General features: G+C 51.8%; 1 protein-coding gene across 1 annotated transcript in view; it reads right to left on the bottom strand.

Moving 5' to 3' along the window:
- Positions 1–17,147, bottom strand: part of OTOF (otoferlin) — a 106,132-nt gene that overhangs the window by 3,180 nt on the left and 85,805 nt on the right. The window contains exons 28-42 of the mRNA XM_054383689.1: positions 15,895–16,056; positions 14,966–15,128; positions 13,913–14,043; positions 13,045–13,074; positions 12,270–12,404; positions 11,773–11,839; positions 10,025–10,149; positions 9,273–9,407; positions 8,029–8,166; positions 6,406–6,533; positions 5,047–5,217; positions 3,657–3,817; positions 2,857–2,999; positions 2,270–2,358; positions 1,340–1,438 (exon numbers count right to left, since the gene is read on the bottom strand). Of these exons, the coding sequence (XP_054239664.1) occupies positions 1,340–1,438; positions 2,270–2,358; positions 2,857–2,999; positions 3,657–3,817; positions 5,047–5,217; positions 6,406–6,533; positions 8,029–8,166; positions 9,273–9,407; positions 10,025–10,149; positions 11,773–11,839; positions 12,270–12,404; positions 13,045–13,074; positions 13,913–14,043; positions 14,966–15,128; positions 15,895–16,056 (1,877 nt within the window). The remainder of the gene's footprint in view (positions 1–1,339; positions 1,439–2,269; positions 2,359–2,856; positions 3,000–3,656; positions 3,818–5,046; positions 5,218–6,405; positions 6,534–8,028; positions 8,167–9,272; positions 9,408–10,024; positions 10,150–11,772; positions 11,840–12,269; positions 12,405–13,044; positions 13,075–13,912; positions 14,044–14,965; positions 15,129–15,894; positions 16,057–17,147) is intronic.

Genomic DNA, 17,147 nt, shown 5'->3' on the forward strand with positions numbered 1-17,147 from the left:
AGGGAGGTGTTAAAGAGGTGGACAGGAGAAAGGAGCATTGCTAGGGAGGCTGAAGCAGAGCATGCTGGAAGGATGTCCCCATCCCACACTGGTGGTCCAGAGGAGGCTGTAGAGACCTTCTCACTCCACCATGGGGTAGTTAGGCCTGCTCTGATGGTAGCTGGCCTTGTGGAGTCTCCAGTGAAGGGACCTGAAGTGCCCAACTTAGCCAGGCACTGTAGGCACCATGTCACTGCAGGCAGTGGGATCCCAGTCCTGCCACCCTGGGAAATGCTAATCTAGACAGGAAAAGAGACATGGAGAGTTGTCTGCACCACCAAGGCCTGGGATTTGAGCTTGATTTTAAAGAGCATAAGCTTGGTGTTAAAGACCATGAGTGGCTTCCAGACCCTTTCTCTGATGAGCCAAGGCATCTCCAGTCCCCACTGTGCTCTCAGGTTTTTGTGAATCAGTCTTGAGGGGCTGCAACCAATAGAGATACAACTCCATGGATGGACACCCAATGCAAGGTTGTTCTTTTGGACTCTGAGCCTGCTGCTGCCCTGCTCAGCTCCTCAAAACACAGAGGTCTAGTGATCTCCCACCACACTGATGAGGAAGGGCTGGAACATCTTAAACTCAGAGTCATTTCAGGAAAGTCACTGGGCTGATGGGACCTGAGACACCAAAACTGACCCAGTTTTCTGGGGGCAGCACGAGGTATGAGCAGGGGAGACCTGGCCTGAGCTGGTGAGGCTGCAGAAGAAAGACTGAGGAGTTTGCCTGGTGGGCACTCATTGCACAGCCTGAAATGCTGCTGGGTTGATTTGAAGTTGTCTGAAGAATTGAGCTATGGGGGTGTGAGTCACATCACCTCTACACAGGGGAGTTTTGGAAGGAACTTTCCCCTGCTGCTGAGTGACAGCAAAGTGGATGTGGGAACTAACAGCAATTGGGCTCCAGATGTTGGTTGCAGGGCTGAAATGCCAAGTGGGGCATCAAGGCAAGGTCACAAAGGGGAAGGGGGCAGATGGGACCAAGTGGTGAGGCCTCAGCCATTAGCCCCTGACATAGATGTCAGACACCTTCTCTCCCAAACCCACCTCCTTGGTATTCCAGGTAATCACCTGCAGCTCAAAGCTGGGTGGCCAGGTTGTTGAGCAGCCAAGGAGAGAGAAATGGAGAGGCAAGAAATGCAGCGCAGAAGACAACGTCAGCGTTGGTGCTATCCAGCCTACACCACAGTCCATAACCTTCACTCCCTGCTCAAGAAACCACCCTGGGGACCCCAACAAGCACTAGCACACCCCACCCAGGGAGGAGAAGAGGAGGTGGCACTGGCATGCAGTGCTGTACCTACCCCCTGACAAAGATGTCACTGGATTTCTCGCCAGTGAAGTAGTCATCGTCCTCCAGGATGACCTCGTCTGTGTTCCACACTATCACTCTAAGCTCATACCTGGCAGGAGCAAGGGAGACAAGGAGGTGAGGACCAGGAAAAGGGGAAGAAGCAGGAGGAAACTGGGTTACACTGCCAGGAACCAGGGAGCAGCGCTGACATGACAAGGAACTGCTCACAGGGATCTTTTCCGAGGGAGCAGGAGGGCAAGAACAGGAAGGGGACCTCCACATGAGCTCAGATCATAAAATCACAGAATCACAGAATGATTTGGGTGGGAAGAGAGCTTTCAAGGTCATCTAGTCCAATCCTTCTGGGGGCAGCAGGGACATCTGCAACTAAATCAGGTTGCCCAGAGCCCTGTTCAACTTCACCTGGAATGGTTCAAGGGATGGCAACCTAACACCTCTCTGGGCAACCTGGGCCAGGGTCTCACCAGCCTCAGTGTGAACAATTCCTTCCTTCTCTCTAGTCTGAATCTCTCCTCTTTTAGTTTAAAACCATCACCCCTTGTTCTGTCACAACAGGCCCTGCTATAGAAGTCTGTCCCCACCTCTCTTGCAGGCCCCTTTAAGTACTGAAAGGCTCCAATAAGGTCTCCCTGGAGAGTTCTCTCTCCAGGCTGAACAACCCCAACTCTCTCAGCCTGTCCTCACAGCAGAGGGGTTCCAGCCCCCGGATTATTATTGTGGGCTGCAGGGTAAGGAACAGGGGGGACACCACCCTTCAGAAGCATCTCTGAAAAGGGAAGACATCTCTTGATGCCTCCAGGCTTGGGGTCTCTGTAAATGCCAGCATGGCTGAGGGTGGGCTGGGTCATGGAGCAGCAGCAAGAGAGGGGAGGTGCTGGGCTCTATCCCCAGCCTGGAGTTTTCCTGGGAGGTTTCTTACTTCTTTGGTTTCCTGGGAGAAATATCAATGGCAGGGCCAGGTGCTGGCATGTCCATGGGGAACATGTCCACCCACATCTCCAGGCGACCCTGCAAGGTTGGAGAGGTTCAAGTCAACTCCCCTGGTCCCTCCTTACTTCCCACCACCCAAGCAGTGTCCCCTCCCCAGTTACTCTTGCCCTTCAACATCAGTCCTGGTCATGTCAGATGTGGGGCAAGACCTGGAGGACTAAACCCTGCCAGGTGTGGAGCAGGGCATGATTCCCCCACACCATGAGTCCTTTCCCACCCCCTGCAGAAGTGCTTCATGGCATGGTGTGGTGCCAAGGTGCACAGCCCATGTCAGAGGACTTGGGGGTATGACAAGGATGGAGGCTGGAGCAGGGAAGGCAAGGAAGATTTAGTCTATTAGGGGTAACAGGTGACTGTGAAGTGTTGTGGATTCCCATTCTTTGCAGGAAGCCCCCACCCCATGTCCACTGCCCATGACAAGGTGGGTTACAGCTGGCCTGCCCAGCTGGGATCTCTACTCCATGCTCCTAGGCTGTGCAGACCCTGCCTCCACTGCTGCTCTGGGACTTTGAGGACCTGCTCAATGCCTGGCTTGTCAGGGTTCAGCAGTGGCCTCGTCTCCACGTGCTCAGGGACCAGCCTGCAGCCTGCTCGTGGGATGTCCTCCCAGTGGCGCAACACAGTCAGGGCCAGGTGCTCATCTGTCTGCTTCTTCTGACCTGCATGGGCAAAAGAAGGGCTGAGCTTGGAGAGCTGGGCAGGGATTCACCAGGGACAGCAAACAACCCTGCACCTCTCCCTCTACTCCAAGGGAGCAAACCTGCCTACTCTCTCCATTTCCTTGTGTCCTTCAGCCAACACTTCCTAACTTCTCTCTTTCTCCTCTGGTGATGTACAGAAGGTGCATACCACCCACCAGTGTGCATTTCCCCAGGCTGAACAAGCTCCACCTCCACTGGCCATGTTCTCCTCCTCTTCTGCACCCCTTCTGGCCTGCCTTCCTCTTTCTTGAGGACAGGAGTGCATTGGGACACCACCATTGTTTGGGGATACAGTTCCATGGAGAAGGGTTTCTTGAACCCTGGGAAGCCCAGACTAGGCTGTCTCCATTGCTCCTTGGGTATACTCTTCCAGAAGGAAGTTCTCAAAGGCAGCTTGGCCATGGGGGCCTATGAATGATTCTGAGAGCGACCCATGGGCTTGAGTAGCCTTTAAGACTCTGACTGATCACATACTGGAAAGTCCATTTGAGGTGGTAGATGGAGAGTGCTGCTTTAGGGTGGTGGGGCCACTACATCTATCTCCAGTCCTGGATGATGAGGGGACACCCCAGACCCCTGCTCCCCTCCACAACCTTCATCCCATGGTGGAGGTACCATTTTCATCCTCAATCTCTGTGGGGCCTGTAAAAATCCTGTTGGCTACTTTCACTCTTCCTCCTGGCCCAAAGTGTGGTCCATCCACCTTGCCCTCTTTGCACAGCTTGGAGAGGATTTGTGAAGGCTTCATGGGGTCACGCCAGGTGTTATAACCATGACTGTGAAGAGGAGGAGGGCAAGGTCAGTGAAGCAGCAGCAAGATTAATGGAGGAATAAAGTAGCTTTAGAATCATAGCATCATTCTGGTTGGAAGAGACCCTTAGGATCATCAAGTCCAACCATTAACCCAGCACTGCCAAGTCACCACTAAACCATGTCCCTCAGCTACACAGTTTTGCACATCCTGCCAGGGATGGGGAATCCACCATTACCCTGGGCAGCCTGTTCCCTGGCTTGACAACCCTTTCAGGGGAAGAAATTGTTCCTGATGCCCAACCTAAATCTTCCCTGGCACAACTTGAGGTCATTTCCTTTTGTCCTGCTTGTTCCTTGGAAGAAGAGATCAATGACCACCTTAGTTCAACCTCCTGTCAGGGCACTGCAGAGATTGCAAAGGCCTCCCTCTGCCAATGAAACAAATGCTGCTGCTATGAAGGACCCAGAATTCACAGGGGAAGAATCTGAGGCAGCAGATGTGAACCTTCAGAGAAGATTAGTTCCCTCTGTGTCCTCTTCTCCACACTTTCCACCTTTTACTCCACCCTTTACTCTGTGCTGACTCAGACCTGAAGTTCCCAGCACATCCCACTTGACTCCTGAAGCTCAGCATTGCTCCTTTGGCCTTGCTGCTATTTCATCATTGGCCTCATCACTCTCCTCAGCGTCACTCTGCCCTTTCCTTCACGCCATGGGCTCCTTCCAACCCACTCCACTGCTGCCCTGCTATGCTGGTCATAACACCTGTCCTAGGAGTGAGAATCACAGAATCAACCAGGTTGGAAGAGACCTCCAAGCTCATCAAGTCCAACTGATCCCCCAACCCTAACTAACTAATCAACCAGACCATGGCACTAAGTGCCTCATCCAGTGTCTTCTTAAACACTTCCAGGGATGTCAACCCCACCACCTCCCTGGGCAGCCCATTCCAATGGGCAATCTCTCTTTCTGGGAAGAACTTCTTTCTAAGATCAAGCCTAAACTTCCCCTTGCACGGCTTGAGACTGTGTCCTCTTGTTCTGTTGCTGGTTGCCTGGGAGAAAAGACCAACCCCCACCTGGCTACAACCTCCCTTCAGGTAGTTGTAGACAGCAGTAAGGTCTCCCCTGAGGGACTCCTCCATCAGCAGGCAATAAAGAAGGGAAATGCTCCCAAGAGATCTAGGCTTGGTGTGGAAGACGAGACAGGCATGGGTCAGGCAGAGGGCTGGGCAGAGAAGTTTTGTTCTTACATGGAGTAAGTCTGTGAGACGCCACAAGTGGCTCGGTGCTTGCTGTAGTAGCGATTCTCCAGGTCTATCTTGGTCTCTCCAATGAGGTCATCAGTCCCCACCAAGTCCCAGTCATACACTGCCACTGTCAGCATGGACTCCACGGGGAAGGTGGCCTCGATGTCAAAGGACCTAGGTCAGGGGAAAGAGAAGAGATGTTGAAGGGTCTGGCTGTTACGCAAGACAGAACTATGGGTCCAGTTGCTGGGCACCACTGGAAAGAGTCTGGCCCCATCCTCTTGGCTCCCCCCCTTTAAATACTGATGAGCATTAAGAAGATCCCCTCTCAGTCTGCTCTTCTCCAGGCTAAACAGTCCCAGGTGTCTCAGCTTCTCCTCTTCAGAAAGATGCTCCAGTCACCCCAGTATCTTTGTAGCCTCCCCTGAGCTCTCCAGTAGTTTGCTGTCTCTCTTGAGCTGGGGAGACCAAAACTGGTCCCAGGACTCCAGAGGTGGCCTCCCTAGGGCAGAGCAGGGGGCTAAGAGAACCTACCTTGACCTGCTTGCCACACTTTTCAGAATGCACCCCAGAAAACCACTGGCTGCCTTGGCCACGAGGTCACATTGCTGGCTCAAGAGGACATTTGAGGTAGGGGCTTAACTAAATCTCTTCATGGGGTCGTTCAGATCCAGCAGCCTTAGACAGGAGGTGGTACAGGGTGATTGTTTGACCTGGATGCCTTCATAGCCTTGAAAGTTTGTGTGTCCCTGAAGGACCAGGCCATATTCTCACTGTGGTTCAGGCCAAATGATTCCTACCTTAAAGGTAGGTACTTCTTAATCTTGATCACATATGGATGTCTCTTGAACACCCTTCACTATATCGACCATACAGCTGGTACAGAAGGACAGATGGCTGAAATGAGGATCACAGAATCATTTTGGATAAAAAGAGACCTTCAAGATCATCAAGTTCAATGGTTAACCTAGCACTAACAGGTCTCCACTAAACCATGTCCATCAGCACCACATCTCCATATCTTTTCAACCCCTCCAGAAATGATGACTCCACCACTTCCTTGGTCAGGCTGTTTCAGGCTTGGAAAACTCTTTCAGGAAAGAAATTCTTCTTCATATCCAACCTAAACCTCCTCTGGTGCAACCTGAGGCAATTTCCTCTTGTCCTATCACTTGCTCCTTGGGAGAAGAGACTGATCCCCTGTAGGATGCCCTACACTGTCTGCAAGAAATATTCTGTGTGATGAGCCCAAGCAGCAGCTGTGGGACAGCCAGGGTGCAGGTCCAAGGGCCTGGCAAGCTTGCCTCAGGCTTAGCTCACCACTTCCGAGTGCAGACAAGTGACAGGGCTGAGGCAACTCACTTTCCAAAGACAGGGTTCAGCTGCTTGGAGATGTAGTTCTCCTTGTCTTTGATGTCTGTCTTCCCCAGCTTGATAGCAATATAAGGGTCAGCTTTCCCATTGATGTCAGCTGGGTGAAGGTCTGTGGCCTGTAGAGAACCAGTGAGACACAGTGATGTCCACAGCAGGAAAGAATGGTGGTGCCATTCTCCATCCCTGCGACCATCTGGTCCTGCCTGGCCAAACTCTTTGGTCTTGCTAAATAGAGTGGCTTGGGTTAAACTGGGGTTAAGTCCTGCCTTGTGTTAATCCCTGTCTCAGTCTGGGGGGTGGTTGGGGCTGGTCATGTTCCTTCAGAGAGATGTAACCAGAGGCTCCTTTGGCATCTCTTTCATCAGTGGAAAGAAACAGGATCCTCTAAACAAAGACCTGGAGGAACAGACTGTCCAAGATGTCAAGAAGAATTCCCCCTTCCCCTCTTGTTCTCCTTACTCACTACATTAGATCCAAGAGCTTCTGGCTTCTCCTCATAAAGAGGATGAGTACCCCCAAACTCTCAAGTCCCAACCTCCATCATGGCATACAACAGCAGATGACCACACCAGGACACATCCAGCCACTCCTGGAAGGTGGTGGTGCTGGCCAGGCTAGGTGTCTACCATTGCAGCCTTCATCTATTGATGATGGAATGAGGACTCATTACCCCACTGGGGGCAATGAGATGCAGCTCTGGATGAAGAATTAGGCCAGTGGGAAAAGTAGCTAAAAGGAGGTTGCATTTGTAAAACACTGGGACAAGGTAGTGACAAAGAGCAGCCCAGGTGCTTCTAGCGGGACTGAGGTCCCTTTCAAGTGCCTGGCTGCAGTACCTCGCTCACATTCTTGGAGACACCAAGTTTAGGAGTCAGGAAAAGACTCTTTTTCCCAGAGTGCACACTTTATATAAAGAAGAGACTTTCATTAGCTGGATCAGAACAAAAATCACTCAGAGCATGTTCAAGGCGGTGTCCATGGCCTTTGCAACCAGGTCTGCCAGACCCTGCCATCTCCCTTTTGGCCCTCCATGTGCTACACTGAGTTGTCATGGCTCTGTAAAGAACCAGAGCCTCATATCCCAGGCTGATCCAGATGACTCATTTGAGTCAAGTACTGGGACAGACACACTGGTCCAGGCTACACACCAGAAGAAAGGTCTCAGGCTCTGACAGAAGCTTGGTTCTGGCTTGCCCTCAGTGATGGGAGCACAGAGCTATGGAGACACTATAGGAGTCCTCATCAATGAGCTGCTTCAATCACAGAATGCCAGAATCTCAGCAGAGTGGGACCTCTGGAGATGATGTGCCTGCTCAACGCTTGGATGTCTGTCCTTCAGCCAGTTCTCAACCCCCTTCACTGCCCAATCATCTAACCCACGCTTCCCAAGGAGAATGCTCTGGGACAGAATCACAGAAACATTCCGGTTGGAAAAGATCCTCAGGATCACCAAGCCCAACCAACAGTGTCCAAAGCCTCGCTGAAGCCTTGTCCACATGCTGCATCCTCGACGCTCTGAGAGCTTGAACCCAGCGTCCTTAGCGCTTTGGGAGCGGCTCCCGGCTGCGCGCCGCGGCAGGCAGAGCAGGATGAGCGCCCGGCGGGACTCACCCGCACGACGTAGACGCGCACCAGCACGTTGATGGGGTCGTTGCTGGGGATCCCCTGGAACATGCCGAGGTTGGGCTCGTATCCTGCCTCCTTGGCGATGTCATCGGGGAGCGGCACTTTGTAGACGCAAATGGAGCCCTAGAGCGAGGGAGTGCACAGCCTGGTGAGAGTCCTGCTGCCCATGGGCTCTGGGTGAGCCGACCCACCCCAAGCCATCCTTCCTGAGGATCCAGACAATATCCACGTTTCCAGCCACGTGATGGAGCAAGCTTCCCTATCTGGGAAGTCCCTCCACCGCACAAGCACCTCCTCAGGGGTTACAGACACGAGAAGAGAAACTGGACAAAAGCAAGGAGGTCTGGGGAGGAATCAGGCTGCCAAGTTCCTCACATGGAAAGGAGTTTCCAAGAGTAGAACTGGCAGAAGGAAAAGCAATGGAAATCACAGAATCATTTTGGTTGTATAAGCCCTTTAAGGTCATTGAATCTAACCATTAACCCAGCACTGCCAGGTCACCACTAGACCACGTCCCTCAGCACCACATCTGCATAGCTTTAAATCCATCCAGGGGTGGGGACTCCACTACTGCCCTGGGCAGCCTGTTCCAGGGCTTGACAACCCTTTTGGGGAAGAAATTGTTCCTCATGTCCACCCTAAACTTCCCCTGGTGCAAATTGAGGCTATTTCCTCTTGTCCTATCACTTAATCCTTGGGACAAGAGACCAACTCCCACCTCACTCTAGCCTCCCTTTCAGGAAGGATGGGCCAGAAAATCTGGGAACTATCACATGAAATACAGCTGATTTCTATGCTCCCTAAGCATCTGATCCCACCCAAGGTCAGCATCTGGCTGTTTATCTCCTTCGCTAAGAAAAAAAAGGGCAATAGTGGCATCAACAGGCTTCATCTGGCCAGGATCACATCCTCAAAGAGATTCTTGCCCAAGACTTTCATAGCTGATAGAGGTTGCCTGTGGCCTGACAATGATGCAGCATGGCCATGATCCCAGGTGGCTGGCCTGGGTGAAAAATGGTTCACAGAGAAAAGCCAGGGCACAACTTATTCCTGCAGAGGGCAAGAAAGAGGAGCTGGCTTTCCCTTGATCCATGCTTTCCCAAGGTGCTGCAGCTGAGTCAACACAAATTGATTTCCATTGCATCCAAGCCCTTCCTGCTGAACCAGCTTTAGCAGAGAAACTTCCCAAGCTGCCCCTTGCCTTGTCCTGGCTCAGTGACCAAACTCACTTTGAACCTCCCCACTATCCGCTCCTCTTCTGTGGCGTTGTCATCGTTGTCCCCAATCTTCCCACGGAGCAGGTTGAAGGTGTGCAGCCAGTCCTCAAAGTTATCAAACTCTGTTTCCAGCTCTTTATTGAAGACCTGAGATGGCAGAAGGTTAAAGGAAGAAGATCAGGTAAATAAAAAGAGTGAGGAAAAGATATGGAGACTACTTGAATCAACTCAGAGGGAGTCTGGACACTTCATCTCTCAGTGTCCAGTTCTCTAGCAAGGGAAAAGATCTCCAGGTCATTGGGTTGGACCTTGATGCCAGAAGAACCTCCCCAAACTGTGAATGTACAAGAGAGAAGCTCAGCTGAATGGGTGAGGTGGTTGTCCCCACTTTCTGCAACAGGATCAATTCCCTTCTACATCCCAGGCTACATGAAGCCCCATGGGCCAGCACATTGAACCAGAGCCCATCCCTTCCCCAGGTTCTGGCTCTTCTCTCTCAAGCTGCCCCAAGGATGATTCTATCCCAGGACAACCACTTTTCTCTAAAAGATGTTACCTCTGAGTCCTTCAAACTATGGAGAGAACCTGCTAGACCCCAGGCACATCTCATCTAGGGTTAGATACCCCTTAGACAGGCAAGGTGCCTCAGGCAGGGTTGATCCATCCTGCTCTGATCTCCACATGGCTGAAGACTGCCATCCTGACAGAGTTCCAGCCTGCCACTCAGCAGGCAGGGTCTGCTCCTCCCCTGCCAACACACTCACCTTCAGTTCATCAATCTTCTGCTTCTTGTTCTTCTCAGGAAGCTCAGGGGCTGGCTGTTGCTTCTTTTTCTTATCGTCTTTGGGTGCCTTGGACTTCTCTTTGTTCTTCACCTGACCCTTGGAGCCTTTCATGGGAGAGTCATCACGTTTGATTTGAGTCCAAGGGGAAGCAGTGGAGAGCATGGAGATGGAAATGAGGGTGAAGAGGGGTGGAGGAGATAGAGAAGGGTAGAAGGGGGTGTTGATAAAAGTTCTTCAAGCAGGAGAAGCATGAAAGCTGGCATCTGCTACTGCCTGCAACTCTCATCCCAGCCCTCTCCTGTCTTTCCTTGACTCTGGCTACTGTTGCAGGGCATCTTCCAGAGCTGACCTGAGCAGAAGTCAATTGGAGAAACATAAAACATGGACTGGGAGTTCATGGCTTGCTTCAAGAGCGGTGCGAAGACCTGATCCTGCCCATGACACCTCCTTGTCTTCCATCTACTGAAGTCTTTCCATAGAATCATAGAATTGTTAGGGCTGGAAGAGCCCTCAAGGATCATCCAGTTCCAACTCCCGTGCCATGGGCAGGGACACCTCACACTAGATCAGGTTGCTCACAGCCACATCCAGCCTGGCCTTAAAAGCCACCAGGGATGAGGCTTCTACCACATCCCTGGGCAACCTATTCCAGTGTCTCACCACCCTCACGGGGAAGAATTTTTTGATACTCAGCACCAGAGCACAGGCTGCTGCCCTTAAGGAGGTTGCCCATGACCAGCTGCAATGACATGTCATTAAGGTCTCTGTTCAGAAAAACCAGCAGTCAGGGACATCAACTACACTGGGAACAGGCTGCCTATAAAGGCACATTCAAAGACATCTCCCACCCCACCCCACAATCCCTGCCTCTCACTGTCTTGGCCAGCTTTCATCACTGCTGGGCAATGCAGGTGGGCTCAGAGAGCTCATAAAGACTTAGCGTGGAAGAGGAAAGAAGGAATGGATGGGTGGGAGTGCCAAGGGAAAATGGATCCTTCTCAGAAGACAGAAAGAAAACCATGAGGGACACAAGACCCTTCCCCCAGCAGCCCTGCCATGTGACCATGCCCCAGAAGCAGCTGCTGAGAGCTGTCTCCAAGCTCTGCAGGACCCAGCCTCACCTCTTGTCTCATATGAAGACTAATCTTCCACGGGAAACCAGGCTCTGGATTTTTCCCTGTCAATGGATTTTGCATTGCCAAAGCATGACAAGCAACTGGTTGTCATTTGGACATGGGACATGCAGAGAGCATGGGTGAGAGTCCTCAGGAAACCCATCCAAGTCCCCAGCCCCAACTCTCTCAGCCTGTCCTCACAGCAGAGAGGTTCCAACCCTCAGATAATTTTTATGGCCTCCTCTCACCTGCTCCTACAGATTCATGTCCTTCTTGTGCTGAGGATTGCAGAGATGGACACAGCACTTCAGGTGAGGTATCCTTGGATACTAACATGGATTCTGGTCACTAATCTGCATTACTTGCTCATGACCTTCCTCCTAGCAATCTAGATGGGTTGGAGGCTGCCACACCATGCTCTGATTTGGATTCACTTGACATGAGCATGTTAACCTGACACAGCTCACACCAGATCTGTGCAAAGGTCCCAGACAGGAGCATGCAGCACACCCTGAGCTTCTAGTTTAGCTGAGAAGCAGTGATGGACACCAAAAGGAGTCCTGGTCTAACCTTTCCTGGCCGTGCTCCCTCTGCCATTTGTGGCCTGCTTACCCTCTGCAATCTCCATGTCTTCTTTTTCCTCTGCTTCTGCTGCAGCTGCTTCCTGCTGCCGGAGTTGCTGGGGGAGAGATGAAGGGAACAGGGAATGGGCACTGCTGTTGAGGCCTCTGGAAATGCCTAACTCAAGGTCACAGCTCGCCCCTCCCATCAGGGCTGTGAGTGAAGCTCTGGCAGTGCTGGAGAAATCATAGAAGCATGGAATGGTTTGGACTGGAAGGGACATGTGGGGGTCATTCAGTCCAACCCCTGTGCAGTGAGCAGGAGTCTCACTTGAGCACTGATGCTGTTCACTGCCTATGCCTGGGTACAAACCAGTCACACAGTCCACCCAGAGTGGACCTCAAGGAAGAGGAATCCTGCTCAGCTCTGCCAGGCAAGGTTAGCACATCTCCAAGCCTTTGGAAGTAGCTGGAAACAGGTGAGACCACAGGGAGGAGATCTTTTCCTCTTCCTCCCCTGCATACAGCCCTCATCTGCTCTGCACCCACCTCCTTCATTGTCTCAATTGAAGCAAAATACTTGGACCACCAGTCCAGCATGCTCTCATCTGGCTCCTCTTCTTCTGCTTCCTCTCCTCCTCCTCCTTTTTTCTTCTTTTTCTTTTTCTCTTTCTCTTCCTCAGTCTGCAGCAACAAGGGGAGCAAAGACAGACAAGAGGGGTCAGATGAAAGCCAGATGTCTCCTAAAGTGCAAAGATGAAGCACCTGAGAAGGTAGAACCCTCCAGGCTGGTGGCCTCATTAGCACTTTCCCACATTCACAGCTGCAAACACTGAGGCACAAAGCACAAAGGAAGAGGCCTCTGGCAGTTCCAGGGACACATCCTCTCCTTTCCATCATGCCTTTCATCCATGAGTTTCCCAGGCTTCAGCACTTGGATCTGACATGGCAGCAGACCTCCCACTGCCCAGCAAAGTACCCTGAATCCACTCAGTGGGGCAATAGATAGCATTTGGAGATGGTTTCTATCTGTGGTGAAAATAACCAACACCTCTCCCACAGGGACTGGTTTGCCCTGCTTCTCCTGGGACAGCTGGGCTGAGAGGTGCTGGCCCAGAACAGCTTCCCCATCTGCAGTGAGCAGGACCCTGCCATGTCTAATGATGAGATAACACTGCTCTATCTCTGCCTTGAGATGAAGGGGTGACAGTCCCCACCTATCTTGGGTTTGGTAAGGATGCATGGTCCATTGAAAGTCCCACAGAAGGGCTGGATAAGGAGTGGAGGGTTGGGAGCAGGATTACAGAGTAGATCCATCACTTACCACATCCACCTTCACCACTGCATCAGAGTTCTGCCATCAGATTTGGAAGGGAAAAAGGAGAGGGAGAGCAGGTTAGCAAAGCAGCCTCAGCTGAATACAAATAAACACCAACAGCTCTCCACCCATGAAAGAACTGAAGCCTTGAATGAAGAACCAAGGCTAGGAAGGGGCTGGGGAGATGTCTGCTGGGACACACCAAACCCCTCTCCAGGGAGATGTGTCTCTTTCATCCTGCTAAGGGAGAAACACAGTCTGTGACTGGTTGGAAGGACACTTTGGCCTTCATCTGTTGCACCTCTCTGCTCTCTTGGAGCTTTTCTTGTCCATCTAGGAAGGTCTACAACCTACTGTGGAAGAACCTACTTCAAGAGGCATGTGGGATGCACACACATCCCGGAGGTTCTCTTGCATGAAGCTGTGTGAGTGGACATGCATGACACAGCTGCTTCTGCATGTACAAGGAACTCTGTGTATAGCTGAGCATGTGAACACCCCAGGAGCCCTATGGGGGGTGTGGATGTAGCTGCACATGTGTGCTTGTGTGGCTTTGTATGTGCCACATGTGATGGACCACATGGATTTGATAGGACAAGAGGAGATGGCCTCAGGCTGTGCCAGGGGAGGTTTTGGCTGGATAGACTTCCTTCCTGTGAGGGTGCCCAGAGCACTGGACCAGGCTGCCCAAAAAGGTTGTGAAGTCTCCTTCTCTGTAGGGATTCCAAACCCTTCTGGACATGATCCTGGGCAATCTGCTGTGGGTGACCCTGCTTTAGTAGGGAAAGTTGGGCTAGGTGATCTCCAAAGGTCCATTCCAATCCCCACCACAATGTGATTCTGTGAAAGATGATGCTGACTTGTGAATACTCACAGCTTCCAGCTTCACCATTGTCTCCATTTTCTTGATAGGAATCTCAGGTTCCATATTGACAACGATCTCCCCTGCAGGGAGAGAGCAATGGGCCCTGTTGGCCATTGCCAGATAGCCATCGAGGTGCTTAGCTGAACAGAGGACAGAGAAGGAGGGAAAAACAAGAGAGAAGTATGAAGGAGAAACCAAGAGCTCAGGTGAGATCATACAGGACTAATGCAGGAGTGATGTATGCCAGCCTTGTTACAGATTCACAGATTGCATGGGGTTGGAAGGGACCTTCAAATGTCATCTTGTCCAAACCCCCTGCAGTGAGCATTAAGAGGAGTGGAGGAAACAAACACAGAACCATGGAGTATGACTAAAAACCCCTTCCACTACCAAAGAAAGCAGATGATGAGAAAGGAATGGTTTTGTCTCCTGAATGAGTATCCAGAGAAGAGGCAGAGAAGAAGCTTGCTGGGAAGTATTATCTGGCATGGACACAACCACAGTTCCAGGAACCGGGGATGGTCCTTGGTAATTTCCCCCAAGACCTTTTTCTCTGCCTAGCCAAGAATGTCTCCACTTCCACTCAGGACAGGGAGGAGATGAGCAACTCTTGTGGCTCACCAAGCCCTCAGCTGATATGCTGGGCTGTAGGGAAAGTGAGTTTGTTATGGTTGTTGCTGTGGGTGCTGATAGCTAGGGTGGTGGTGGGGATTGAGATGGTGGCCTCAGTCGGTAGCTTTCTAGTCTCTACTCAGATATCTAACAGCAAGAGCAGGCCTGGAGCACGGCACAGTCACCTCCTGGTTTTGAAGAACATTTAGAGCCATAAGAGGTGTTAGAGGTGAAACTGACTTTCTTGCCTTGAACCCACAGATCAAAAATTCCAAGCGGAGTCATGGCCTCATACTTTGTGGCTTCTCATCCTCTCGACCCACCCACTGAAGAACTGCTTGCTTAATCAACAAGCAGACAACGTCCTATGGTTCTTACAACCCATCTTCCTCTTTTCATGCCCCTCACTTGAGCCATACCAGCCAGGTCCCCTTGGCCCAAGCCTTGTACCTGTCATATTCCAGTGCTGGGCTTTCTTATCTGGTGGGCGGTAGATGAACTTCCGGAGGGAGCTGACTGCGTGGGACCCCACCAAGGTGTAACGTCCAAAAGCCCTGCAGTCCACCACCCTGATGTTGAGAGGTGGATGGAGCAGCTCATTCTCTGGGAGGTCCTGGGAAGGAAAGGTGTGCTGGTTATCAAGGGCTGGGTGTGGGTTGTGGGATGTCTGCTTTGGTTGTTGGAAAGGCCAGCAGGCAGTAAACCAGGGATCAGGCTGGAGGAAGATAGGAATATAGGAAGGACATGGACCTGATGGAGAGGGCCCAGAGGAGGGCCACAAAAATGATCAGGGGGTTGGAACACCTCTGCTATGAGGACAGGCTGAGGGAGCTGGGGGTGTTCAGCCTGGAGAAGAGGAGGCTCCAGGGAGACCTAATAGCAGCCTGCCAGTACCTGAAGGGGGCTACAGGAAGGATGGAGACTGTTTACAAAGCCTGCAGTGACAGGACAAGGGGCAATGACTTCAGACTAGAGAGGAGCAAATTTAGATTGGGTATCAGGAAGAAGTTCTTCACTATGAGGGTGGTGGATCACTGGAACAGGTTGCCCAGGGAGGTGGTTGAGGTTCCTTCCCTGGAGATATTCAAGGTGAGGCTCAACGAGGCCCTGGGCAGCCTGATCTAGTTGGGGATGTCCCTGCTGCCTGCAGGGAGGTTGGGCTGGATGACCTTTGGAAGTCCCTTAAGGCCTGGACCATTCTGTGGTTCTAAGAGGTGTAGAGTAGTTCCACCAAAGCATAGTTTGAGAGCCCTCAGAGAGGGACCATCACTAATTGATGAAGCTCATGTTCTCAATAGCTCTGGGGAAACTGAAGCAAGGGACTGGGAGCCATGGTTTGGGTTTCAGCTGAGGGCTCAAGGGGAAGAGGAAACACTCACCACTTCAAACCACTTGACCAAAGTGCTGAAGTTGGGGTTTTTCTTGTAGTTCTGGATGAGTGCTGACTGGACTCCCCTCCCAGCACATTCTATGTCCACACGGGGCCGGTCTACCTGAGCCAGGTTCACTCTCTTCAGATCCCTCAGCCCCCAAAACAAGATCTAGGAGAGGAAGAGAAGGAAGAATATGAAAATGAGAGGTGTTGCCCCTGGCTGGAGCCAGGCTGGAGTCAAAGGTGCTGATTGTGTGTATCCCCCAGGAGAAGGGAACCTACTGCAAGTCTCACTGTCTGGGCAGTGGTGGATCCCTGAGGTATCTTCTCCTTTTCTATGTGGCTCAGGATTGCAGCAGAGTTTCTCTCTGAAACCTCACATAATCCACTCCATGCCTGATCTGCAGCAGCCTAAGATCTCCAGCCTGCTGCCCTTGGCAATCCCTTTCCTACCTTTCTCCCTTTCTAGCCTTTTTCTACCATGGGGCTCCACAGAGCAAGACCAGACCGACTTTGTTCATCCACAGTGGCTCTTGATTCACAGCTGGCATAATTTTGTCCAAGTGATGTCCCCAGCATTACTAGGGAGACTTGCCCCTCCTTTCTCAGAGTAACAGACCACCACCATGACCAGATACCCCCTAAACTGAGACTTCTCCACCTCTTGGTTCCCCATGGTTGTATTCACCTTGAACATCAGAGAAATACCCTTCATGTAGCCAGCTGGAAACGTCTGGAAGATCAGCAGCTAGGATCCCTGTAGAGATCTGGAGATATGGTCAGCAGCATCTCACCTGGGCAGATACCTACAGCCATGGGTGACTGATGCACTGAATGCCACTGGCTGTATTCCCTGGATCCCCACCAAGACAACCAGGGGAGAGGGACCCTGTTTGGATGCATCACCCTTTAGGTACAGAACCATGAGAGGCATGGTGGCTGAGACTGGTGGGATGTAGCTCCCCTGACTTTTGGATGGAGATGCATGGCATTGGAGGTGTATCTCCACTGTGCCCTGCAGTGCATCTCGACCCAAGGGCCATTTACTTGCTGTGGTGCCCATATTTAGGGCAACAAGGAATGATCCAGTTCTTTGTCCTTTTAGGGCTGCTGCAGCCTTGCTCCCTGACCATCCATCTAGTTTTGGTGCCTACCTGTCATCGGAGCTTCAAAGATCCCTCCAGGCCTTCAAACACCCATGGACAGGCTCTCCTGTCTGCACACAAGGCTGAACACTGACATTTGGAGCTCCAAGGCACT

The sequence above is a fragment of the Indicator indicator genome, chromosome 9 (genome assembly GCF_027791375.1).
Source record: "Indicator indicator isolate 239-I01 chromosome 9, UM_Iind_1.1, whole genome shotgun sequence".
Taxonomy (NCBI): domain Eukaryota; kingdom Metazoa; phylum Chordata; class Aves; order Piciformes; family Indicatoridae; genus Indicator; species Indicator indicator.